Source organism: Rhinopithecus bieti, unplaced genomic scaffold (genome assembly GCF_001698545.2).
Source record: "Rhinopithecus bieti isolate Rb0 unplaced genomic scaffold, ASM169854v2 scaffold_14454, whole genome shotgun sequence".
NCBI lineage: Eukaryota > Metazoa > Chordata > Mammalia > Primates > Cercopithecidae > Rhinopithecus > Rhinopithecus bieti.
The window spans coordinates 995988-1022409 of NW_016808228.1; the positions used below are offsets into that span (position 1 = coordinate 995988).

Genomic DNA, 26422 nt, shown 5'->3' on the forward strand with positions numbered 1-26422 from the left:
AAAATACAACCTGACTTAGTATGTAAACGAACTGAAGTCTAACTTACTATATTTTTTATAGCAAATAGCTGTGTTTCAGCCAATCACGGCCGACCTTCAGCCAATAACAGACAGCCAACTGATCAGACCATGCCCCAATAAGGCAAATGCCTCATCGTATCATTGCCAAATAAGGCAGACACCTAAATGTTAGCTAATCAGGTGATTTCTCTACTTTGCTTCCTACAAAAGCTAGCAGCTCATACTGCTGGGCAGAGCACTCTGAACCTCTTTTGGTTCTGAGAGCTGCCCAATTCATGAATTGTTCTTTGTGTAAATAACTTCTATTAAATTTGTCAGTGCAGAGTTTTTTTTTTTTTTTTTTTAAACAAATATCATTCACAAGAAAAGGAAAAAAGTGGGAAGAAAAAAAAGCAAGGCACCTCAGAAACACAAGATCAAAAATCCACTTAAGGAATATAGATAATTCCCTGAAACAGGCAAGCATACTATTTGTTGAAAGCCTCCATGGATGTTCTTTGGGATAGCAAAATGGTTGCTACTTTTCAAATAGGATACCAAAAAGGCAATATATCTGCATCTCTCAATCCAAATCATCCTCACGTTAGCCAAACTGCAGGCTTACCAACACAGATCCTTCAAGTCTTCCTGGCATTCCAGGCCCCTAGGCTGCAGCTCGCCCAGAACTCCTGGGACTCTAGAAGTTAAATCGGTCTAACTAGCAGACAAACACAGACCTGAACGCTCAAACTTGGAAAGAAAGGCCAAGATTAGAGGCACCTCCCCGGTTGGCTCCACCAGGGGTCACAACGTCCAGCCCTAATGCCTTGCCAAGTCCTCTCTAGCCTTCCACGGGCATTTCTGGGTCTCTATAGCTGTTTGGAGGAGCCGCTCAACGGTTCCGTCCTGCCGCGCGCCTAGGCCTGGGCCAACCCTCGCGCGCTTCCGGCGCGGATACCCAGCAGCTTCCGGTCTTGCGCGCTCAGGCCGGGCAATGTGCGAGGGTTTCTTTTGGGTCCTGAAGCCCGGAAGAGACACTGCGCAATCCCCTTTTACGTGAGGCGGTGGCGGCGGTTCGGAAGTCGTCTGGTCTTCCTGCGGCCGCTCGCAGCTTTCTGGCCTCTCCCGCGCCTCACGTCGGACTCCGGCTCCGCGGCAGGGAAGCAGCATGGAAGCTGAGGACCTCCAGGAGGAGTTGACCTGCCCCATCTGCCTGGAGTATTTCCAGGATCCGGTGTCCATCGAGTGCGGCCACAACTTTTGCCGCGGGTGCCTGCACCGCAGCTGGGCGCCGGGCGGCGGCCCGTTCCCCTGCCCCGAATGCCGGCACCCATCGGCGCCCGCCGCGCTGCGACCCAACTGGGCCCTGGCCAGGCTGACGGAGAAGACGCGGCGCCGGCGCCTGGGCCCCGTGCCCCCGGGCCTTTGCAGCCGCCACTGGGAGCCGCTGCGGCTCTTCTGCGAGGAAGACCAGCGGCCCGTGTGCCTGGTATGCAGGGAGTCCCAGGAGCACCAGACCCACGCCATGGCACCCATCGACGAGGCCTTCGAGAGCTACCGGGTGAGCTGGCTGTCTCTGTGACTATGACGGGGCTGCCAGTATTGCCCGATAAAGTTTACTTAATTCTCCTAAAAGAGCCACGAAGTGGCCGTCATTCCTACTGGAAGCATGAAAAGCCCCTGAAACTCAAAGAAGTTAAGCAACACGAATTTCAGAGCTGAGGTTAAAACTGGAATGAGAGGAGGGGAGGTACAAGCCTCAGCAATTATTGTGCAGAATTTTCAAGAAACAGGCCCTTGGGGAGCTCCTAATAAAGAAAAACGTACTGAGAGGGTGTGTGCCGCTGCTGTCCAATAGAAACCACATAAGTAATTTAAGATCTTTCTAGTAAGATGAAACGAGGTGACGTTAAATTTAATAATGTATTTTATTTAATCTGATTACCCCAAATATTCAAAGTTGAGATGAAAATTATCAATGAGTTTTTTTTCCCCCCGGAGACGGAGTCTCGCTTTGTTGCCCACGCTGGAGCACAGTGGCCTGATCTTGGCTCATTGCCACATCCGCCTCCAGGGTTCAAGCAATTCTCCTGTCTCAGCCTCCCGAGTAGCTGGGATTACAGGCACACGCCACCTCACCCGGTTAATTTTTGTTTTTTAGTAGAGAGGGGTTTCACCATGTTGGCCAGGCTAGTCTCGAACTCCTGACCTCAAGTGATCCGCCCGGCTTGGCCTCCCATAGTGCTGGGATTATAGGTGTAAGCCACTGCGCCCGGCCTCAATGAGATATTTTATACTCCTTTTTCATAATAGGCCTGAAATTGGTGTGTATTTTACGTTTACAACACGTAGCAGTTTGGAATATCCACGTTTCAGGTGCTTGTATGGCTAAATGGATACTGCATTGGACAGTGCCTGTCTCTGTCTGTAAATGTCATAGACAACTGATGATTTGGGAAACGCCTGGCTTGTAATGATGAGGCTGGGTTTTGTTACTAGCTTCCTTCATCAGTTGGGAAAATCATGTAACATTTGAATTTGGGAATTATCTGTCCTATCTATCTCATGGGTTAAGAAGCTTCAGTTGAAAAGCTTCACTTTACCTTACTCTGCTTCAGCCATACTGGCTTTCTTGCTTTTGTTTCAAGTCTGTTCTCTTTCTCTACCCACATCTATCCTTTAGATCCTTTTAGCTTTTAGCTCGAAGACCTTCCCTGATCATCCTTTCCAGAGTAGCCCCACCCCCTCCCATTACTGATGGTGTAGCTCCAGTGGTCTCCAGCAGAATTGATAATGCAGTAAGTACATGAACACACGAATTTATTTATTTATTTTATTATTATTGTTTTTGAGATGGAGTTTCGCTCTTGTTACCCAGGCTGGAGTGCAGTGGTGTGATCTCAACTCACTGCAGCCTCCGCCTCCCAGGTTCAAGTGATTCTCCTGCCTCAGCCTCCCGAGTAGCTGGGATTACAGGCACCCGCCACCATGCCCGGCTAATTTTGTATTTTTAGTAAAGATGGGGTTTCACTACGTTGGTCAGGCTGGTCTCAAACTCCTGACCTCAGGTGATCCACCCACCTTGGCCTCCCGAAGTGCTGGGATTATAGGCGTGAGCCACCTTGCCTGGCCAAACACATGAATTTAATGACACAGTGAAAATGTTTGGAAACTGTAAAATACTGTACAGTTGTACCAGCTGATTATGAACAGGAAACATGCAAAGCTGGACTAGAAAGTGTACTTTCATTCCTTTACTCAGTGACCTTTATTGATGCTTACTGTTTGCCAAACATTGTTTTAGAATCTGGACATAAATGAACGAGAAAGACATGGGCCTTATAAGGAACTTAAGCGTGTAGAACGTTAATTTCAGTGTGTGTGAGAGTTGCTGAAGTATTTACCAAGTGTACAGAAGGTCTGAGGTCAGAGTGATCACTGAGGAGTGAGGAAAGGCTCCATTGAGGAGTTAAATGTGTTAGCTCTTGAAGGATGAGTAGAGGTAGGAGAGAGGGTATTTCAGGCCAAAGAAACAGCATATTCCAAATGTGGTGGAGTGGAATAGCATGTGATGTGTGAGAGGACTGGAGGTTGCTCAGTACTTCTGGAGCATGGAGCATGGGAGGGAGGATGGTGGGCCACGAGCTTGAAGAAAAAGGCAGGGCCTTATCACGAAGGATCTTGTTTGCCATAGTAAAAAGATTGAACTTTCTCTTTCAGGCAATGGGGAGTTATTAAAGGGTTTTAAGGCAGGGAATGATATGATCAGTTTTTTGTTTTAGTCAGATAACTTTGACATCCACGAAGACTAATTAGGCTGCTGTTGTACCATTTTAAGCAGGAGGTAATAAGGACCTGAATTAGTTCAGGGCAGGGATGATGGAGAGGGAGGGATGGGGTAATTATGAGCTGGAATTGAATGACTTGGTGATCAGTTAGACTTGGTAGGTGAGAGAGAGAGAGAGGAGTCTTGGATGGTAGTCCAGATTTCTGCTTCAGATGGCAGGTAGATGACTGTCAGGTTAACCGAGGTAAGGTACACAGGAGGAAGCATAGTCTTAGGACAGAAGATCCCATGCTCATTGTGGAATGTACTGAGTGTGAAATAACTGTGACAGGAAGTCCAAGGAAGAGGGACAGGAGGTGGGGTGCCTTGGAGGCTAGAGATAATATTTTAGAATCCTCAGCCTATTCTTGAAGTCATGGAAGAAGTAAGAAGATGAGATTCTCCTAGGGGGACCACATAGAGGGTAAAAAAAAAGGCACAAAGAGAAGCTTGGGAAACACCAATGGTTAGTAGCCAGCAAAAGACGTGGAGAGGACCCATCAGATAAATGGAAGGAAAAATACACTTGTGGGTGGGGGCCGAGGGAAATATAAGTGTATGGGTATGAAAGGGGAACATAGCCCTTAAATCTTCCATCTTCAGCAATAATAGCTATCAGTTGTTCATTACTTCTTATGTACCACCCACAGTTCTAAGCATTTTTCATATTGTAATTCTTTAATCCTCATAGACATCCTATTAGGTGGATTCTGTTATCCCCTTTTTGAAAATGAGGCAACTATGCCACAGAGATGTGAGGTTACATGCCCCTAAGGTCACAGAGCTAGGAAGTGGCTACGCTTGAACTGAGGTCCACTAACCCCTAATCCTTTACACTTTTCACTCTGCCACAACTAATCTGAGAAGACTTCTTAGAAGAGATGGGATTTCAGGATTAAGTACAAGGCCCAGCAGGACAGGAGTGGATGGTTAAGGGTTACACTGGGATGGGCTGAATGTCACAAGATTGACTGGGTAGGTGTTCAGGAGCCAGGTCACTGGGCAGAATTCCCTGATACCCGCCCATCTCTCTATCGTCCTCTGCTTAGTCACTGCCCTATTCAACCACCTTTCATTCCATCCCCACCCCAAGTTAGTTAGAAAGACATACACTGCCCCTGGGTGAAGCTGCCCTATTTCCAAGCATCCCATTCTCAGCGTATACTCAGATGGATGGACTATGTTTTAAAAGTTGGACAGCTGGAAGTTCCCTAAATTCATGGAAAATATCCCCATCCTGTACCCGTTTTGGTGAGGGGAGAAAAAGAGAAAGAGAAATAGCTTCATAAATCTCTGGATGCAAATGGTTTGCATGGAAAAGGCCTCTAAGTGCAGCTCTCTTTTCCTTCATGCCTGACTCTAGGAGCTAATCCCTCCATTCTGTTAATTAATTTAAGATGTTTCTTGAGCACTGGTTTTGTGTCAGATGCTGTGGCACTGCACCAGAGGCAGCGCTGGGAATCCAGTGGTAAACAAGACAGGTAAAGGCTTTCCATGGAGCTCACAGTCCAGTTGGGCTGAGGGTGGGAGGTAGACGACAGGCAGACAAATAAATGAAATAATCACAGATGGTGATGGCCTACTGGGAAAGAAAAAGAGTGCTATCCCAGACCAGGCACGGTGGCTCACGCCTGTAATCCCAGCACTTTGGGAGGCTGAGGTGCGAGGATCACTTGAGGTCAGGAGTTTGAGACCAGCCTGGCCAACATGGTGAAGCCCTGTCTTTACTAAAAATACAAAAATCAGCTAGGTGCGGCGGTGGTTGCCTGTAATCCCAGCTAGTCGGGAGGCTGAGGCAGGAGAATTGCTTGAATCCAGGAGGCGGAGGTTGCAGTGAGCCGAGATCATGTCACTGCACTTCAGCCTGGGTAACAGAGCAAGACTCCGTCTCAAAAAAAACCAAAAAACAGAACAAAACAAAAAACAGAAAGGAAGTGCTATGCCAGAGGATTTCAATCGGGTGAGCAGTCTTCTCTTAGGAGGTGACATTGCAGCTGAAACTTGCTGGATGCGGAGTCTGCCATCTGAGGAACTGTGGGAAGAGGCCCTGAGGCTAGGGAGAGCTGGATATGTTTATGGGACAGGAAGAAGGTCTTTGCACCTGGAGGACCAGGAGCAAGGGAAAAGGTGGCATGAGATGTGACACGAGATGTAGGCAGTGGTCAGCTTATGTTGGGCCACAATGAAGTGTTCAAATTTTCTTGGTGAAGAGGAAAGCCAGTGAAGAATCTTGAGCAGGAGAGTGACAATATCTGATTAGTTTTTAGAAAAGTTATTCCAAGGCCAGGTGTAGTGGCTCATGCCTGTAATCCCAGCACTTTGGGAGGCAGAGGCAGGAGAGTCTGGGAGTTCAAGACCAGCCTAGGCAACTGTGAGATCCCATCTCTACAAAAAATACAAAAATTAGCTGGATGTGGTGATGCACATCTGTTAGTCCCAGCTACTCGGGAGGCCGAGGCTAGAGGATCGCTTGCACTCAGGAGTTTGAGGCTGCAGTGAGCTATAATGGTGTCACTGCGGCTGCCTTGTGCATATTGTATGAGAGAAGGACATGACTGTAAGTAGGGAGTGCAGTCGGGAGGTTATTGTAGTTCAGACAAAAGATGATGGTGACCTAAGCTAGTGATGGCAGTGGGGTTGGCACGTAGGTAGAGTTGAGGTGTATTTCCGAGGTAGACCTACCAGCTTGGATCGATTGCAAAAGTTACAGTGACTGAAATTCATACAACTCAGGAGCTGGGATGGTATTTAAGAGACATTTAGTCCAGTTGTCTTCATTTCATAGGTAAGGAAGCTTTGATCCAGGAAATAGGTGAGGCTGACTTGCTCACAGACGTACAGCTGGTTTGAAGGTCTAGAGTGAAAGTGAGATCCTTGGAAGTTTAATGTTGTTTGAGCTACATGATCACAAGTCAGTAAATGTCTTCGTTCTATAAAAGTATGCTCTTTTATTATACGTGTGTTTTCATATAGGTAGAATTTTCTGGTGCTAAATGAAGAAAATGGTTTTTTAAAAATTACTATATTTATTTACTTATTTATTTATTTATTGATTTATTTATTTATTTATGATGGAGTCTCACTCTGTTGCCCAGGCTGGAGTGCAGTGGCGCAATCTCGGCTCATTGCAACCTCCACCTCCTGGATTCAAGCGATTTTCCTGCCTCAGCTTCCTGAGTAGCTGAGATTACAGGTGTGCGCCACCATGCCCGGCTAATTTTTTTTTTTTGTATTTTTAATAGAGATGGGGTTTCACCATGTTGGTCAGGCTGCTCTGGAACTCCTGACCTCGTGATCTGCCCACCTTGGCCTCCCAAAGTGCTGGGATTCCAGGCGTGAGCCACCGCGCCTGGCTGAGAAAGTGATTTTTAAAATTTCTGGTATTTCTAACCCAGATTGAAATGCTTGGTGGTGCACTCCTGCCACCTCCTGGCAGTTTCTGTTGTTGCAGGGAAGGTGCTTTGTAATTTCCCCCAAGGTTGTCAAGTTAACTCTCTCGTATGAGAGAATTCATGCATACTGACTTGTTAAGTCTTTTTAAGACATAGAAAATCTCTCTTTAGTAGATTATTATTTTTTCATTATCAAGCAAAAGTGAAAACTTTCAAAAAAGCTTGGTCCTATTTGAAGGAGCTAATATATATCTCATTACAAACCTCATATACATCAAATTTGACAGTGACCACAAAGTGGCAGTTATAATTGAATAAAGAAGTGAAATTATATGAGAGAGTAGCAGGGTTATATGCCTATTAAAGCTAACCACTAGAGAGTAAATGGATTATATAATGTTAAGAAACATCATGGTAGAAACAAAATAGCACAGATGGTATTGTGCCATTTAGCAGAACTGTGTAAATCCCTTTTATAATTTAATTTTTTGTTTTCCTATTTCATTTTACCATGAAAATTTCAAGCATACATCAAAGTTGGAAGAATTTTGTAATAACACCAGTGTACCCACATCTATATTCTACCATTAACATTTGACTCTTTTATCACACTGCTGTCCTTTTTTCTGTATCTCTCTGCATACATCAATTCTTATCTCGTTTTGATGCTTTTAAAATTCAATTGCAAACAAAATACTTTAGCATGTATATCATTAATCAGATTTAACATTTGTTTATGTTTTTTTTTTTTTTTGTTTTGTTTTTTAATATGTAGAATCTCATTCTGTTATCCAGGCTGGAGTGCAGTGGTATGATCTCGGCTCACTGCAGCCTTTGCCTCTGGGTTCAAGTGATTCTCATGCCTCAGCCTCCCAAGTAGCTGGATTACAGGCTTGTGCCACCATACCTGGCTATTTCTTTTGTATTTTAGTAGAGACAGGGTTTCACCATGTTGGCCAGGCTGATCTCGAACTCTTGGCCTCAAGCGATGCACCTGCCTCGGCCTCCCAAAATGCTGGGGTGAGCCACTGCGCCTGGTCTATGGTATTTTTTGAGGTAAAATTTAATACAATGAAAAACACAAATGTTAGTTGTACATTTGCTGAGTTTTGACAAATGCCCTTCTCAAGATAAAGGATATTACCATCCAGAGAATTCCTTCATGCCCTTTCCCAGTTATTCTCTTCCCCTTTCCCCTACCAGGGCAACCACCGTTCTGATTTTTTTTTCAAACACAAATTAGGTTTTGCCTGTTCCAGAACTTCATATAAATGGAATTCCATTGTCTGTATTCTTGTGTAGGATCCTTTTGCTCAGCATGTTGATTTTGAGATTCATCCATTTTGTATAGGTTGGTGCAAATGCAATTGCGATTTTTGCTATTATTTATCCACCTTCCTATCAGTGAATACCTGGGCTGTGTCCAGCTTCTAGCTATTGTGAATAAAGCTGCAATGAATATTTGCAGTGAATATTCTTGTACAGGTCTATTTATGGGTACATGTTTTCCTTTTTTCTGGGTCTAGGAGTAGAATTGCTGTACCCTAGGATTAATGTAGGTTTAGTTTTACGCCAAACCGTTTTCCAAAATGGTGGTAGCATTTCATTCGCCTACTGATGTTGTGTAAGAGTTCCAGTTGCTCCATATCCTTGCCAACTTTGATGTTATCAGCCTTGTCAGTTATTTAACTTGATTTTAACCATTGTCCCTTGTAAATGATTGGATGAAAAGTTATACCTATTAGTAATAGTTTTCTAGGGAACAGTTTAAAAAGTTGTGCAGGTTATTTTTTAGTTCTTGTCATTTCTTGTTTTTTCTTTTAGTTTTATTTACACTTTTTAAATTTTATTTTAACATATATTCAGACTTACAGAAAGTTGTCCCAGGCCACCCTCCAGCATTTGACACTATTCCCTAGTTTTGTAGTTTAAATGATCTCTTCCTTCGGCATAGGAGAAACCATTCTCTCTTGGTTTTTCACCAACTGCTCACCTTAGCTTCTTTGCAGGATTTTTATTCTCTGCATACTGCTTAAATGTAGTTGTTGCCAGTTCTAGCCTTGATCCTCTTACTCTGTAGAATCTTACTGGCTGATTTTGCGCTCACTTGAGGCTCTGACTGCCACCTGGGCTTTAATCCCGAAATCTGCTTCTGCAGCATACATCTCCTTCCCAACTCTAATTGCTAACATACCACTTGGATGTCCCATAGGCATCTCAGACTCGATTTATTTAGGTGAAATTTATTTTCCTTCCTCCCATTTACACACTGCTGATCTTCCTATATTTTCTAATTTGATAAATAACGTACAGTCCATCCAGTTACTTAAACCAGAACCGAGGGGCTAAATCTGGACCTTTTCCTCCTGCAGCCATTTGGTCATCAGTTCCTGTGGGTTTTTCTCTTGTGGGTTTCTCTAACCTTTCTGCTTCCATCTCTGCACTCGCAGCTGGCATTCTGCTATGATTGGATGCTGCCCCTCAGCCCAATTTGTCAGTGTTGATTGACTTGCTTTATTTTTTAATAACTTACTTGGGTTTTGAATTACAAAATGGCATATGCCACTTGTAGAAATTAAAGCAAAAATGTATGAAATTTCTAGTACCCCACCTCCAAATTTGTAAGCGATTCTTTTTCCTCGGAAATCACCAATGTTAATACTTGGGTATAAATCCTTCCAGATTTCCCTTGCCTTCACATACAAATACACACACATAGATAAACACGTATGCGCATACACACATTCTTTTCAAAACAGAATTATACGATACATATTGTCTTACGGCTTGCTTTCAACTTACTGTGTATTTCATGTCAATATGTAGACAGCTACCTGAAATTGATGCAAAGTATCAATATAGCATAATTTAATAATTCCTAATTAGTGGATAATGAATAATGCTATAGTGACCATTTCTTTACATATTGGTTATTTTTGCTAGTGTTGTGTTGCATAGATTATTAGAAGTAGCATTATACACATTTAAAATTTTGTTAAATCCTGCCAGTTGTCTATCAAAAAATGGTACCTTTTTGATCTCCTGTGGTACCAGAGGCCTTCCCCCTGCCAGTAGTAGATATTTGCTAATCTAACAGTTTTTAGTTTTTGCCAGCTTACCAACTTACTAGGAAAACTCAATATAGTGTTGTGATGATTTCAGACCGGAGTAATTCTTATCATAGGCCTGTGACCGTCTTCAGTATTTTCTCAATCTCATTCTCTGTTTTGATTAGGTGACTTTTAGCTCTTAAAAAATGAAGTTGCCAGGCATGGTGGCTCATGCCTGTAATCCCAGCACTTTGGGAGGCTGAGGTGGGAGGATCTGTTGAGCCCAGGAGTTCGAGACCAGCCTGGGCAACATAGGGAGACTTTGTCTCTACATAACATAAAAAAATTAGTTGGACCTGATGGAACATGCCTGTAGTCCCAGCTACTTGGGAGGCTGAGGTGGGTGGATCACTTGAGCTCGGGAGGCTGAGGCTGCAATAAGCCATGATCAGGTCACTACAGTCCAACTTGGGTGACAAAGTGAGACTTTGTCTCAAAAAAAAAAAGAAAAAGAAAAAAGAAGAAGATGGTGGTTGAAGAGATGTTTTCTTACCCGTGTGTGTTTCTGCTGGCAGGAGAAGCTTCTTAAGTCTCAGCGTAATCTCGTGTCCAAAATGAAGAAAGTCATGCATTTACAGGATGTAGAAGTGAAGAATGCTACACAGTGGAAGGTAATAGCAGAAGTGGTTGGATATTTCTTGCTCCTGAGGTCCTTTTGGTCTGGGACATTTTTTGCTCCTGAGGTCCTTTTGGTCATGGGGTTATGCAGTTCACATAGGTCTTGGATGCCTCAGAAGCCCTGTTTCCTCCATATCGTGACTGAAAGAAGAACTTTCTGGGTGTCAGTTCAGTTGTCAGGCCCCTTATAGATACAGGGATAGGAGAGGAAGTACCTGTCCCTGCTGCTAGTGGCTTTTGGTGATATGAGTTCCACATACTTCATCCCCATCTCTCTACTTTAAGATAGCACCCCTCTCCTTCCTACTTTTTCCTAAATATACTCTCTAGGTTGGAGTTGGTTTGGGCCCATGGCATTGTGGAAGGAAGCAGATGAATGGACTTTGCTTTCGGGGAAGCTAATTGTAGTTGGGAGGTACGCATGTGCACACACACACACACACACACTCATACTCCTAAAGATTTAACAAAACTCAATGAGTGTTCTGAGGGCTAAACTAAGTAGTAGATGTGCAAGTTTGTTTTAGTTTAAAACTTGTCAGTAGTAGAGACTGAAATGTTAGGAAGAATGAATGAATACTATAGTGACTAGTATAGAGCTATCAAGTAGGTATAAATAAAGGAGTAATGGAAATTTTAGGGGAGTGGGCAGGAGCTTTTCAAGAGGGGTTGCTTAGGATTGACTGTGGATTACTGGGGAATTGTGTAAGGAATTTAGTAGCTGGGGTCAGGCAGGAAAAAAGAGTGAACAAATCTCATGTGGCCTTAGGATAAGATAAAGAGTCAGCGAATGAGAATCAGCACAGAGTTTTCAAAGCTGCACAACTTCCTGGTTGAAGAAGAGGACCTGTTTCTTCAGAGACTGAACAAAGAAGAAGAAGAGTCAAAGAAGAAGCTGAATGAGAACACATTAAAACTCAATCAAATGATCGCTTCATTGAAGAAGCTCATCTTAGAGGTGGGGGAGAAGAGCCAGGCCCCCACCCTGGAGCTGCTTCAGGTGAGACGGTTACGGGCGGGGATGATCTCGTCTTCACTAACTGAACTCCCTTTTGTCTTTAGAGCTGAATATCCTTCCTGGTGAGTGGGTTTCATAGACATGTCTTATCTCTTGCTAGTTCTGTGCTGTCACACAACTAAAAAGCCAAAGATTCAACATTCAAAGGAAATTAATGTGAAATTTAGGTAGGCTGAGCTCAGGTCATACGAGATAAGTTGATTCACATGGTCTGCACAGTTCATCTAGGATGTGAGACTTAGTACGTGTAAGACTTTTTCATTCATCTTATGTGTACATTTATAATTATTTAAACAATAAAACAAAGCAAGCATAAAACTCCCAAGGACATAATCGTATCAACAATGAAGAGACACTTATGTTTCTCGCTTGTTTTTAATCATTACAATCACAGCTTGATAAAACTTTGTTCTTATCCCCATATTTTGAGTGGTACTTTCATTTAAACAATTTCCAATGTCTAGCAACCTTTAAAAGATTATAGTTCTAACTCAGCACTTAAGTCTGGGTCTTTAGGCCAGTTTGTTATCAAAAGCCCCTCCTTTGAGTTAATCTTTACCTTTATATCCTCTGTAGATAAAGTGTCCTTATAGCTTCTTTCAGTTTTTGGCTAGGCTCCTACATTTGTGACTGTCTTTGTTTTTTCTTTTTGCTGAAATAATTCATGCTCGGTCTTGGATGCCTCAGAACCTCTCTCTCCTTCATTTCATGTGAATGAAGATGAAAGGATCTCTAAAAGGTGTTCTCAAGAACATTTTCTGTCTACCATTGCTATTTTTTTTTTCATAAGGAAGAGACAACATTCTCTTCTACTCTTAAGGAATTCAGAAACCTGGACCCACCCTCTAGTTATTATCAATAAGAAATTGCTAGCTAGGTTTTATATGATAGATATAACTTAACATTTAATATTAAGTATAATGACTTCCAAGAATTATGTAAAAGTTTTACAACATGCTTAAGCGATGAAGTTCCAAGTACATATCCGAATGTGTGTCATAAAAGAATATCTGAAATAACACATTTAAAATACAGGCTTAACGTCTAATTAGAATCTGAAACCTCTAAGATACATGTGAGCCAGCAGAATGCTTACAAAAAGTTGTATCAGCAAACGGAAATGCAAAGTTAGGGAAACGATTAAAAAAGATGAAACTGGGGCTGGGTGCAGTGGCTCACGCCCGGAATCCCAACACTTTGGGAGGTTGAGGTGGGCGGATCACCTGAGGTCAGGAGTTTGAGACGAGACTGGCCAACATGGCGAAACCCCTCTCTACTGAAAATTAGCTGGGTGGGGGGTGGCACATGCCTGTAATCTCAGCGACTTGGGAGGCTGAGGTAGGAAAATCGCTTGAACCTGGGAGACAGAGATTGCAGTGAGCTGACATCGTGCCTCTGCACTCCAGCTTGGGCGACAGAGCGAGACTCCATACCAAAAGAACAAAACAAACAGATGAATCTGGAACATAGAATCTCAGAGCCTGAGAGAACTTACTGTACTTATCTCTCTATCCATCCATCCATTTTAAAAATCGATTTCCTTCACTTTTACCCCATGACCCACTTCTTTTTTTTTTTTTTTTTGAGACGGAGTCTGGCTCTGTCGCCTAGGCTGGAGTGCAGTGGCCGGATCTCAGCTCGCTGCAAGCTCTGCCTCCCGGGTTCACGCCATTCTCCTGCCTCAGCCTCCCGAGTAGCTGGGACTACGGGCGCCCGCCACCTCGCCCGGCTGGTTTTTTGTATTTTTTAGTAGAGACGGGGTTTCACGGTGTTAGCCAGGATGGTCTCAATCTCCTGACCTCGTGATCCGCCCGTCTCGGCCTCCCAAAGTGCTGGGATTACAGGCTTGAGCCACCGTGCCCAGCCCCCCATGACCCACTTCTAATGTACATCTTCCACATTTTACCTGTTTCTTTCTCCAGTAATGGCTACCCGGGTTTCCTCCAACACCATCACCACTACAAATAATGCTGCAGTGAAACCATTAATATCTGCTCTTTATTGTTTATTTTTATTTATTTTATTTAGGTTTTGAGACAGGGTCTTGCTTTGTTGCTCAGACTGGAGTGCAGTGGTGTGCTCATAGCTCACTGCACCCTCGGGCTGGTGGGCTCAAGTAATTTTTCCGCCTTGATCTCCCAAAGTGTTGGAGGGTTACAGGTGTGATCCACCGCCCCCGGATGTTTTTTTTAAATTGGTCCTTGGGTTTCTTCTCTAGCTGTTTTCTCAACTTCTTGAGTTGGAATGCTTGGCTCATTTATATTTACCCTTTTGTTTGCTGGTAAATTTATTTAAGTTATACTCCTACCTTTAAGTATTGCTCTGTATTCCACAGATTTTGACAAGTTGTTATATTTATTGTCATAATAAAATAAACATTAAAACACATTTTAAGGCCAGGTGCAGTGGCTCACACCTGTAATCCCAGCACTTTGGGAAGCTGAGGTGGGAGGATATCTTGAGCTCAGGAGTTTGCACTAGCCTGGGCACCTTAGCAAGACCTTGCCTCTATTTAAAAAAAAAAAAAAAAAAAAAAAGTATGACACCCGTGGAGAAAAATGTATACATCATAAACTTGACAGATTATCACAAAGTGACCACTCATGTAACTACTATCCAAGTCAAAAAAATAGAACATACATAGCATTCTAGAAGCTTCCTCATGTCCCCAGTCGGTACTTCTCTTCTCCTCAAAGGGTAGCCTCTGTCTGGACTTCTCACACTCTTGTTTTTTTTTACCTTTTTTTTTTTTTGAGATGGAGTGTTGCTGTGTTGCCGAGACTAGAGTGCAGTGGAGCAATCTCGGCTCACTGCAACCTCTGCCTCCTGGGTTCAAGCGATTCTGCTGGGATTTGCAGGCGTGTGCCACCACACCTGGCTAATTTTTGTATTTTTGGTAGAGACGGGGTTTTGCCATGTTGGCCAGACTGGTCTCGAACTCCTGACCTCGAGTGATCTGCCTGCCTTGGCTTCGCAAAGTGCTGGAATTGCATGCGTGAGCCACCACGCCTGGCACTTGTGCTTATTTTTGAGTGAGTATGTTTCAGGATGCTCTATTTTGTACTGGCTTCTTTTGCTCACATTACATTTGTGAGATTAATCCATGCAGTAGGTATTTGTCTTCATTGCTCTACACCAGTGTTTTGAATCAGGGTGATTTTGCTCCCTCCGAGGGCAAAATCTGATATTATATAGAGACATTTTTGGTTGTCACTACCCAAGGGTGGTTACTACCAGCATCTCTTGTGTATAGGATGCTGCCAAACATTCTATAATGCACAAGACGTGCCTGCCTTCAACTCCCAGCAAAGACTTATCCAGACCAAAATGTGAGTAGTGCCTGCTGTATAGTACTGTTGTATTCCATTTTATTAATATACCAAAGCATATTGTTCATTTTTCTTTTGAGGAAAATTTGGATGATTTATGTTTCTGTTGTTATTAAAACACAGGAATATGTGAGAACATATCTTTTTGGGTGCACATTTGTATACATTTCTGTTAGTTGTATACCTGTGAGAACAATTCCTGGTCATAGGACATACATGTGTGTTCAGCTTTAGTAGATGATTCCAAACCATTTTCAAACTGGTACAAAGTGATTGTTCCGGTTTACACTATTGTTACCAGTGTGTAAAGTTAGAGTTCCAGTTGCTCTGTATCCTCACCAATACTTAGATTTGTCAGTTCTTTAATTTTAGCCATCCTGAAAGGTGCAAAATGTCATCTTCTGCCCTCAGTCAGCACCCCTTCCCTCTTCCTAAAGGTATATGGATATATATGTGTGTGTGTGTATGTGTGTGTGTGTGTGTGTGTGTGTGTGTGTATATATATATATATATATATATATATACACACACACACACACACACACACACACACACACACACACACACATATATATCCATATACCTTTAGGAAGAGGGAAGGGGTGCTGACTGAGGGCAGAAGATGACATTTTGCACCTTTCAGGATGGCTAAAATTAAAGAACTGACAAATCTAAGTATTGGTGAGGATACAGAGCAACTGGAACTCTAACTTTACACACTGGTAACAATAGTGTAAACCGGAACAATCACTTTGTACCAGTTTGAAAATGGTTTGGAATCATCTACTAAAGCTGAACACACTTAGACAGGGTCTTGCTCGCTCTGTAACCCAGACTGGAGTGCAGTGGTACCATCTTGGCTTACTGCAACTTCCTCCCCCCCAGGTTCAAGCATTTCTTGTGCCTCAGCCTCCCGAGTAGCTGGGATAACAGACACCCGCCATCAGGCCTGTCTAATTTTTGTATTTTTAGTAGAGATGGGGTTTCATCTTGTTGGCCAGACTGGTCTTGAACTCCTGACCTCAAGTGATCCCCCAACCTCAGCCTCCCAAAGTGCTGGGATTACAGGCGTGAGCCATTGCACCCATCTAGATAAAGCTATTTTCCTGATAACTAGTGAGATTGAGCACTTTTCATGTGGTAATTAACCATTTTCTTTTTTTTAAATGAACAATTTAGGTTTACAAAAAAGTTAAGAAGATGGGACAGAATTCCCACATACCCCTTCCCCCAGTTTCCCCTATCGTCAACATCTAGTGTTAATATGGTTCATTTGTTACAATTAATGAACCAGTGATACAGTTTACTAACTAGAGTTCATAGGTTATTTCCATTTCCTCAGTTTTTACCTAGTGTTCATTTTATTTTCCAGAACCGCACCTAGGATACCAGATGACATTTGGTTGCCATTGTCTCTCCTTAGGTGCCTCTTGGCTCTGACATTTGCTGAGACTTTTCTGGTTTTTGATGATCTTGACAGTTTTGAGGAGTGCTGGTCAGGTATTTTGTAGGATGCTCCCCTGTTGGAATTGGTCTGTTTTTCTCTTGATTAGGCTGAGTTACAAGTTTTTGGAGGAGCTCTATTTTTTAAGTACATGTTGCCATTGGTTACCTGATATGTTACTTAGATTTTTTGCATCTGTGTCTTTAAGTAAAATGGGTCTATATATATTTTTTTCTACTATTTCATTTCATGGCTTAAGGAACAAGGTTATAATAGTCTCTGAAAATCAGTTGGGAAAACTTCTATTTTCTCTTTTCTGCTACAACTTGGGATATTTTCAGTTCCATAAAGTTTAGTAAAATTCACCTGTAGAAAACATTCTTTGGACTTGGACATGATAAAATATCCCTTGCGATTATAATTTAAAAGCCATCTTGTAAAACAATGGGAAGGAGAAGAGCAGAAGCTCAAAGCTGGAGCTGCTGAGGACCTACCAAAAGGCAGGCAAAGGAGCAGGCTCTGTGATTGAGACTAGTTGGGGAGGCCGGCGGGAAGCCAGGAGCCAGTTCATGTCATGGCGCCAAAGGAGAAAGAGTAGGGGCACGGGCAGCATTGCCGAATAGTGCAGAGGGGCCACATGAAAGAAAGGACCAGATTCTGTCAATCCGTTGGCTTTGGCAGCAGGAGATCATATGTGACATGAGCAAAAGCAGCTGTCAGAAAATACCTGCTCACACAGTTGTGTCCCAGGTCTCCAGGAGAAGGTTCGTAACTTGCTTATGTCTTCCTTCTTTTCACAGAATCCAAAAGAAGTGTTGACCAGGTATGTGCTCCTGTTCTCTTATGGGGACCTGGGTGGCATGGTAAAGATACAGGCTGAGCAGAAGGGAAACAAGGCCTAGGCTCCATAGGTCAGTCTGGGCACACCCTAAGAGGGGGTCTGAGGAAAAATTCTCCCGATTGCTTCTGCGAGGAGGAATGGGAACAAAAGCCATCTGAACTTTGGGCTAAGAACGTTTGACTGGGAGTGGGGGTCTTGGCTACCCTAGTTGTCCCCTAAGAGCGGTCTTCTCTACCTTCTTAGGAGTGAGATCCAGGATATGAATTATTCCCTTGAAGCTGTAAAGGTGAAGACAGTGTGCCAGATACCATTGATGAAGGAAATGCTAAAGCAGTTCCAAGGTGAGCAGAATTTCTAGGAGGACTTGGGGCTCCTTAGAAATCTTTCAAGTAAGAGAATAAAGAGAGAAGTCTGAAGAGGAAAGAGGAAACAGCATGCAGCTAATAGAGTGTCAGGAAAGGTGGTTAATAAGTGGGTATACACTTCATTCAAGAAACATTTATTTAACACACCGTTATGAGGTGCTAGTGATACAAAAAGAAAGAGACCTGTTCAGTTCTTCATGAGTTCATAAGCACATTGGAGAGACAGACACATGGCACTCACTGTGATATAGTAGGAGCCAGTGTTTGCTGGCAGGAGGAATAAAATGTTACAGAAGTCCAGAGGAAGGGCTCTGTTGGGGGTGAGATGGGAAAGTTTTCACAGCAGAGGTGACAGTTTTGAGATTTGAGGGATTAGTAGGAGTTTGGCAGGTGGAAAATGGGGATGACCGTTTCACGCAGAGGCAGCAGCATGAGCTAAGGTGTGGAGAAAACGGAGGGGTGGGTATCCAGTGAGGCTAAAGAACAAGGTGTATTCTGAGGAAAGATAGAGGTTGAGGTTGAGAAGAAGAGTGTAAGACAGACTGAAAATAAACCCATTGGATCTCCAGGGACGCACCAAGGCATGTACATGCTCTAGAGGCTGTGCTGGCGGTTCTCATGTGCACATGTTAGATTAAGAACCATGTTGTAGGCCAGGCATGGTGGTACATGCCTGTAATCCCAGCATTTTGGGAGGTCAAGGCAGGTGGATCATTTGAGGTCAGGAGTTGGAGACCAGCCTGGCCAACATGGTGAAACCCTGTCTCTACTAAAATACAAAAATTAGCTGGGCATGGTGGTGTGTACCTGTAATCCCAGCTACTCGGGAGGCTGAGCCAGGAGAATCGCTTGAACCCGGGAGGTGGAGGTTGCAGTGAGCCACTGCGCCCGGCCTGTTCTGCCTTCTTTCAGGTGCAGGCAAGTCTTCTAGAGCTACCCGCTGTGGGTGTGGTTGGTCTTCTTTTATCTTGGTGGTGACCATCAGACGTGCTGAGAGGATGGGAACCTCTATGGACTCATCCCAGTCCTCATCCTCCTTGCCACTAGATCTCTCCACGGGGTCCCAGGACTCAGGGTCCCAGGACAATTTAGTCATGATAGTTCTAAGTCCATGTGGCAGTCAGTGACCCTTCAAACAGGCTACTCAACAAACCAGTGTCTCCATTTTGTCATCCTGTTCCCACAGGTGGGACAATAAGTTCTCCAGCACTTCAGCCTGAGCTAGTATCTCTCTAGTTGCAGCTCATCTTGTAACTGGTGAACCCTTGCCTGTGCCACAAGGTCAGCCTTGGGGTCTGCTCTAAGCAGTCAGGAGTGGCCAGCCAACTGCAGCTGCCACAGCTTGGGCATTTGACTTTCCCTTAGTTGGATCTACCCCCTGCAGCAGTTCTTCCAGATCTTTTGGCATTTCGGGGATATCCCCATACTCACCTGGTGGGCCCCACCCATCAAGGATAGTGGCTATCGGGCCCCCCATAACATAGACAGCCAGCCCAGGATTTCCCTTGTGGATTTCCCCTCCCCTGATCCCATGGATTTCCCCTCCCCTGATCCCATTGTCTTGGCACTCAAGTGGAATTTTCTCCGACCTCCTGCTGGGCTAATTGTTGTGCTAGACCTCTGTTGATTTCAGTAGGGATGGCACTGTGTCTGAGAGGTGGAAGAAACCTGGAGCCAGTGAATGAGACACAGGGTTTATTGAGGACTTATATGCTGGGTGGTCTAGGAGCAGTGGGCTGGACATGAAAATTAATTACTACTGTTTGTAAAAAGCATGCAGATTATATAGCATTTTCACTTAGCAGCCTCCTACTAACAATCTCCATTTAACCTGGAACAAAGGCCTTGATCCTCTGTACAGCCTGCATTCCAAGAATGGGCCAGAGGTTCAGATGTTCAGATGTCCTTCCTAGATAAGGAGCAGATCTCTGGGTTGGCCACTCCCACTTTCCTTAGCTTGGAAGTCTGAACACACATTCTACTTAGACCATAGGGTCATTCTCAGGGTATGCTTGAGTTATTGCTGTCAGGCACATCTGCCATATGATACTATAAACCTTAAACCACTAAAATAAGAGAATTGTAGCTAATCAATAAAGGAAATAAAGTGGAATTATAAAAAACGATTAATAAAAAATAAGGCAGAAAAAAGAAAAGAGCGTATAGGGCAAATAGAAAACAGGAAAATAATAGAAGTCTTATACTAATAATCACATTAACTATAAATGGTCTGAATGCTCTAATCAAAAGGCAGAAGTTGGTTGGATTGGCTAAAAAAAAAAGCAAGACCCAACTGTATACTGGAAAAGAAACACATTAAATATGAAGAACCATATATGTTTAAAGCAAAAGAATGGAAAAAGATATGTTGATAGATCTGGAGTGGGTATATTAGTGTAAAAGATTTCTGAGCAAAGGATATTACCAGAGATAAAGAATGTTATATCCTAATGATAAAGGGGTCAGTTTGTCAAGAGGATATAAGTTCTAAACATTTATGAACTTCACAGTGCTTCAACTATATTAAGCAAAAACTAATAGAGTTGCAAGGAGAAATAGACACATTCACAATTACTTTTGGAGTTTTCAATAACTTCTTTTAGTAATTTTTAGAGTAGGCAGTAAATCAGCAGGGATATAGTAGACTTGAATAACATTATGAATCAACTTGATCCCATTATTTATAGAACAGTCTACCCAACAGATATGTACTACATATTTTTTTCAGTGTACGTGAAACATTTTCCAAGATAGACTAAGCTGGCTGTAAAGCAAGTGTCAAATTCAAAGGATTCAATTCATACAGAGTATGTTCTCTGATCACAATGGAACTGATAGAAATCACTATCAAAATATCCTTGGAACCCCCCCCGAATTGTCAAGAATCTAAATAATAGACTTTTTAGTAACCCTTGAATTAAAGAAGAAATCAAAAGGCAAATTAGGAAGTAGTTTGAATGGAATGAAAAGGAAAAGACCACATACCAGAATTTGTGGGATGCAGCTAAAGCAGTACTTAAAAAAAAGTGTATAGTGCTATATTGGAAAGAAGAAACTTCTCAAATCAGTGACCTCAGCTTCCACCTTAAGACAACTAGAGAAGGAGGAACGAGTAAAGCCCAAAGTAAACAGAAGAATGGAAATAATAAAAAATCAGAACAGAAGTCATTGCAGTAAAATACAGAAAGCCAACAGAAACCAATGAAACCAAAAGCTGGTCCTTTGAGAATTTCAGTAAAATTGATATACCTTTAATCAAAATGATCAGAAAAAAAGAAAACACACTCATGTCAGAAACGAGAAATGTGACATCATTACAGATTCTACAGATATTAAAAAGATAATAGAATATTAGGAGCAACTTTTGCCAATAAACTTGACAACAGATGAAATGGACGAAGTCCTTAAAAGACACAAATTATAAAAGCTGACTCATGAAGATAGAGATAACTGGAATAATCTTGTTTCTATGAAATAAATTGCTATTAGAAACCTTCCAAATGGCGTTCGTTTTTTCTTTTCTTTCTCTCTCTCGCCTTCTTTCTTTCTTTTTTCTTTATTTTTGACAGTCTTGCTCTGTCACCCAGGCTGGGGTGCAGTGGTACAATCTCAGCTTACTGCAACCTCCACCTCCCAGGTTCAAGTGATTCTCCTGCCTCAGCCTCCTGAGTAGCTGGGACTACAGGTGCATGCCATCATGCCTGGCTAATTTTTTTTTTTCTTTTTTTAGTAGAGATGGGGCTTCACCATGTTGGTCAGGCTGGTCTTGAACTCCTGACCTCATAATCCACTGCCTCAGCCTCCCAAAGTGTTGGGATTATAGGCGTGAGCCACCATGCCTGGTCCCCAGATGGCTTTCTTGGTAAAACATTTCACCAAATATTTAAGAAATGAATGCCAATTCTTCAAGAACTCTTACTGAAAATTGATGAAGAGGGAATACTTCCCAAGTCTTTCTGTGAGGCCTGTATTACCGTGATACCAAAATCTGACAAAGATGTTACAAGAGAAAATAATTATAGATCAATGTCTCTCATGAACATAGATACCTAAATTCTAAGAAAATTTTAGCAAATTGAATCCAACAATATATTAAAAGGATAATATGTATTAATTACAATGAATTTATATATCCTTTGGTATACAAAAAGGATAATGTATAATAATCACAATATATGAGATTTATCCCAGGAAAGCATGGTTGGTTTAATATTTGAAAATCGATGTAATTTATATCATTAAAGTTAAAAAAAAAAAAAGGAAAACCATGTGATTGTGTCAGTTGAAGCAGGAAAAGCATTTGTCAAACTCTAGCATACATTCCTGATTTTTAAAAAAAGTCAAGAGACATGGAGAGTCAGAGGGAAGGGAATTTGGAGGCAGGGAGGCCGGGGAGGACGTTGTTAACACATTGAGTGATGCTGGAGATTGGAGTAAAAGCAGTGGCAATGGGAGTGGAGGGGAGGAAAAGAACCTGAGTGACAAATTTCAGAGGTAGAATTGATAGGACTTGGTGACTGACTAGCTATTGAGGGTTAGAGGAAAAAGTCGCAAATAAAGATTTCACAGTATGATGTTCAGGTGGAGGTGACTCTGACACCTTAGAGAATGTAGAAGGCAAGATGTCTGCATGTGAAGTGGATTAGTCCCGAGAGTGTAGAAGGGAGAGTAAGAAAGATAATTAGCTCAGTTTTGAATGATTGGGGAGATTTGTAGAGATGTCCCATAAACAACTAGAACCCCTGAAGAGACCTCGTTTTTCTGTCCTATGTGACACCTGTGTGTATCTGGCCAAAGAACCAGCTAGTCAGCAGCTTTGATTCTAGTTTGGTTCAACATGTGAGAATTTGTTAATATCTCTCCAAATTTTAGGCTGATTGTGAAAACTTGGATCATGAAATAATTAGATCCCCAGTTTCTAGAGGTTAGTCTTTTTTTTTTTTTTTAAGATAGAATCTTGCTCTGTCACCCAGGCTGGAGTGCAGTGGCATGATTTCAGCTCACTGCAACCTCCGCCTCCTGGGTTCAAGTGAGTCTTCTGCCTCAACCTCCCGAGTAGCTGGGATTACAGGTGCCCACCGTCACACTGGGCCAGTTTTTTGTTGTTGTTATTTTTTTATTTTTTATTTTTGGTATTTTCAATAGAGACAGGGTTTCGCCATGTTGGCCAGGCTGATCTCAAACTTGTGACCTCAAGGAATCTCCCCGCCTCAGCCTCCCAAAGTGCTGGGATTACAGGCATGAGTCACTGTGCCCGGCCTAGGGCTTAGTCGTTTAGAGCAGAAGGGAAATGAGGACTTCAGGTTGCTAAAGGCCGTGCTGTGGCCTGCTAGGCCTGGCTGAGGATCAGCTGGGCAGCAGTGAGGAGTCATGAGTGCTTGTTAGGAGGAGCAAGATGAAACTGATGCTGGAAGAGATGGGCATTTCTGGGGAAGGGTTGATGATAAGCTGCTGCGCTACTTATCTCAGCTCTCATTTTCCCCACAGTGGCTGTAAACCTAGCTGAAGACACAGCTCATCCCAAACTCGTCTTCTCCCAGGAAGGGAGATACGTGAAAAATGCAGCATCAGCCAGTTCTTGGCCAGTGTTTTCTACAGCATGGAACTACTTCGCTGGATGGAGAAATCCTCAGAAGACTGCTTATGTAGAGAGATTTCAGCACTTACCCTGTGTTCTGGGAAAAAACGTTTTCACCTCAGGGAAACATTACTGGGAAGTTGAGAGAAGAGATAGTCTGGAGGTTGCCGTTGGGGTGTGTCGGGAGGATGTCATGGGAATTACTGATCGTTCAACAATGTCCCCAGATGTGGGCATCTGGGCGATTTATTGGAGTGCTGCTGGCTATTGGCCCTTGACAGGCTTCCCTGGAACTCCCACACAGCAAGAGCCAGCTCTCCACCGAGTGGGGGTTTACCTGGATCGTGGGACTGGGAATGTCTCCTTCTACAGCGCTGTGGACGGAGTGCACCTGCACACCTTTTCTTGTTCTTCTGTCTCACGCCTCCGGCCATTTTTTTGGTTGAGTCCATTAGCATCTTTAGTCATTCCACCAGTGACTGACAGGAAATGAGGCTTTTCTTCCCCTGACCAAAACTCCTTCCCTGTAGTCCAGCTCAGGGACACACATCCCCGGGCCCTCTTCTGCCCTTCATGTCTCTATCCTGGATCGTCTATCTTCTGGGTCTCCCTAATGGAACCATTTGGTATCTGCCCTTTGTGTGCTTCACAAGAGGCAGTCCCATGAGAGGTGGTTCTGGCCAATGGAGATGGGACAGGAAATTTTCCAAGGTGCTTTTGGGAAATCTTTTTATAGGTTTTAAAGAGATGTGCAGGGAAGACATGGATGTTAGCAGCCATATTGGAACTCAGAACACAGGAATGGTGGAAAGGTAGAAGAAACATAGTTCTTGTTGCCATTGTGAAATTGTTGAAATTTCCTTAATCCTGAGCTTCTTGTTATATGAGATAATTACGCCCTTATTGTGTAAGACAATTTTGGTTGTATTTGGTTACTTGCAGCCTGAAGTACCCTAACTGGCACTAAAGGGACATAGTGTGAACATCCCACAGTATAGGCTTATGTCATGTTTGTGAAATTTGACAAAGGCATAGAATCTTTTTCTATCCAGTCAGGCATTGCCTGTTCTTTCCAGTAACTACTGATTCCCTCACTTTTCTGTCTTAGAAAATTGTGGGGGCCGGGCGCGGTGGCTCAAGCCTGTAATCCCAGCACTTTGGGAGGCCGAGACGGGCGGATCACGAGGTCAGGAGATCGAGACCATCTGGGCTAACATGGTGAAACCCCGTCTCTACTAAAATACAAAACTAGCCGGGCGAGGTGGCAGGCGCCTGTAGTCCCAGCTACTCGGGAGGCTGAGGCAGGAGAATGGCGTAAACCCGGGAGGCGGAGCTTGCAGTGAGCGGAGATCCGGCCACTGCACTCCAGTCCGGGCGATAGAGCGAGACTCCGCCTCAAAAAAAAAAAAAAAAAAAAAAAAGTTAATTGTGGGAATCCCCCCTCACTCTGCCCATGTTGCATTCTCTCTCTTCCCAACCATGTCTCTGCCCTCAGCTATTAACTGTACTGTGTATTTATCAAGTTCCTATATTGTATGTACATGGTTATTCATGTCATCATGAGAATGTTGGAACGCTTGTTAAGTACTTTCCTTTTGCTAGCCTCTTCATATGCTGTTGCATATGATTCTCATCACAACTCAGTGAGATGGAAAGTAAAATCCTATTTGTACAAATGAGAAAATCGAACTCTTCAGAGTAACTAGCTCAGTATTGGCTAACTGGTAAATGGCAGTGTTGGGATTAAAATCTAGATTTGTCTGAGATGAAAGCCCATGCTCTTATCTACTCTCCATTTATTCGGAAGCATTTATTGGATGTTGATCTTTGTTTCAGGTTTTGATTTTGTTACATGTTTTTTATACTGTGTGTATTTTCCTCACTCTACCCTTCTGCTCTAGATTGTCTGAACCTAGGAGATTGTAGCAGTTACTGGATAGTTATTTTTAAGATAATGATTGCTTTTCTCTGTTTATATAAGCCATGTGTACTCATTGTAGAAAATTTGTAAGATACAAAAATATAAAAATTAAAGTTATGCACTACTAACATTTTATTTTCTCCCAGATTTTCAATAAAGACATTCAGGCAGAGATTTAACAAGGATTTTATTTTAACTTATATTTTAGTTTAAGGGGAACATGTGCAGGTTTGTTCTGTAGATCAATTGCATGTCACAGGGGTTTGGTGTACATATTATTTCCTTACCCAGCTAATAAGCATAGTACCCAATAGGTACTTTTTTGATATCCCACCCTTCTCCACCCTCTACCCTCAAGCAGTCCCTGGTGTCTGTTGTTCCCTTTTTTGTGTCCATGGGTACTCAATGTTTAGCTCCCCTTATAAGTGACAACATGTGATGTTTGGTTTTCTGTTCATGTGTTGGTTTGCTTAGGATAATGGCCTCCAACTCCATCCGTGTTGCTGCAAAGACATGATCTCATTCTTTTTTTATGGCTGCATAGTATTCCGTGGTATAGATGTACTACATTTTCTTTATCCAGTCTATTGTTGATGGGCATTTAGGTTGATTCCATGTCTTTGCTATTGTGAATAGTCATTCAGTGAATATATACATGCATATGTCTCTGTGGTTGAATGATGTCTTCGGGTATTGGGCATATACAGAATAATGGGATTGCTGGGTTGAATGGCAGTAGTGAGGATTCTTACACAACTTCCAGCATCTTCCCTAACTCTTCCTCCCCTCTTCCTCTTACACATCAGCCATCTTGGCTTGTCTTCCTGTTCAGCCTGAGCAGCCCCCTCATTCAACAGTTTCTACTGAGTTCTCAACTTCCCAGGATATTTGCTGTTACAGGTTGAATTATGTTCCCCCAAAAGATATGTTGAAGAGCTACCTGTGAATATGACCTTATTTGGAAATAGGATATTTGCAGA

At 42.9% G+C, this 26422-nt stretch overlaps 1 protein-coding gene across 2 annotated transcripts; it reads left to right on the top strand.

Moving 5' to 3' along the window:
- Positions 1 to 974: 974 nt before the first annotated feature.
- TRIM4 (tripartite motif containing 4) lies at positions 975 to 24716 on the top strand. Of its 2 annotated transcripts, none has more exons than XM_017886169.1 (6): positions 975 to 1561; positions 10844 to 10939; positions 11716 to 11946; positions 17538 to 17560; positions 17822 to 17919; positions 23431 to 24716. In XM_017886169.1, exons 1-6 carry the CDS (start codon positions 1169 to 1171, stop codon positions 24012 to 24014), a joined length of 1425 nt encoding a protein of 474 aa, XP_017741658.1. In that variant the 5' UTR covers positions 975 to 1168; the 3' UTR covers positions 24015 to 24716. The 2 variants fall into 2 exon arrangements, with proteins under 2 accessions (XP_017741658.1, XP_017741659.1); XM_017886170.1 differs by lacking the exon at positions 23431 to 24716 and adding an exon at positions 20672 to 21439.
- Positions 24717 to 26422: the final 1706 nt, after the last annotated feature.

What these genes read in the sequence shown, in the direction of transcription:
- TRIM4 (XM_017886169.1), top strand. Translation starts at nt 1,169, where the DNA reads ATGGAAGCTGAGGACCTCCAGGAGGAGTTGACCTGCCCCATCTGCCTG. An exon ending in AGAATGCTACACAGTGGAAG is followed by an intron (nt 10,940 to 11,715) that starts GTAATAGCAGAA and finishes ATGTGGCCTTAG; the next exon opens with GATAAGATAAAGAGTCAGCG. An exon ending in CCACCCTGGAGCTGCTTCAG is followed by an intron (nt 11,947 to 17,537) that starts GTGAGACGGTTA and finishes TTCTTTTCACAG; the next exon opens with AATCCAAAAGAAGTGTTGAC.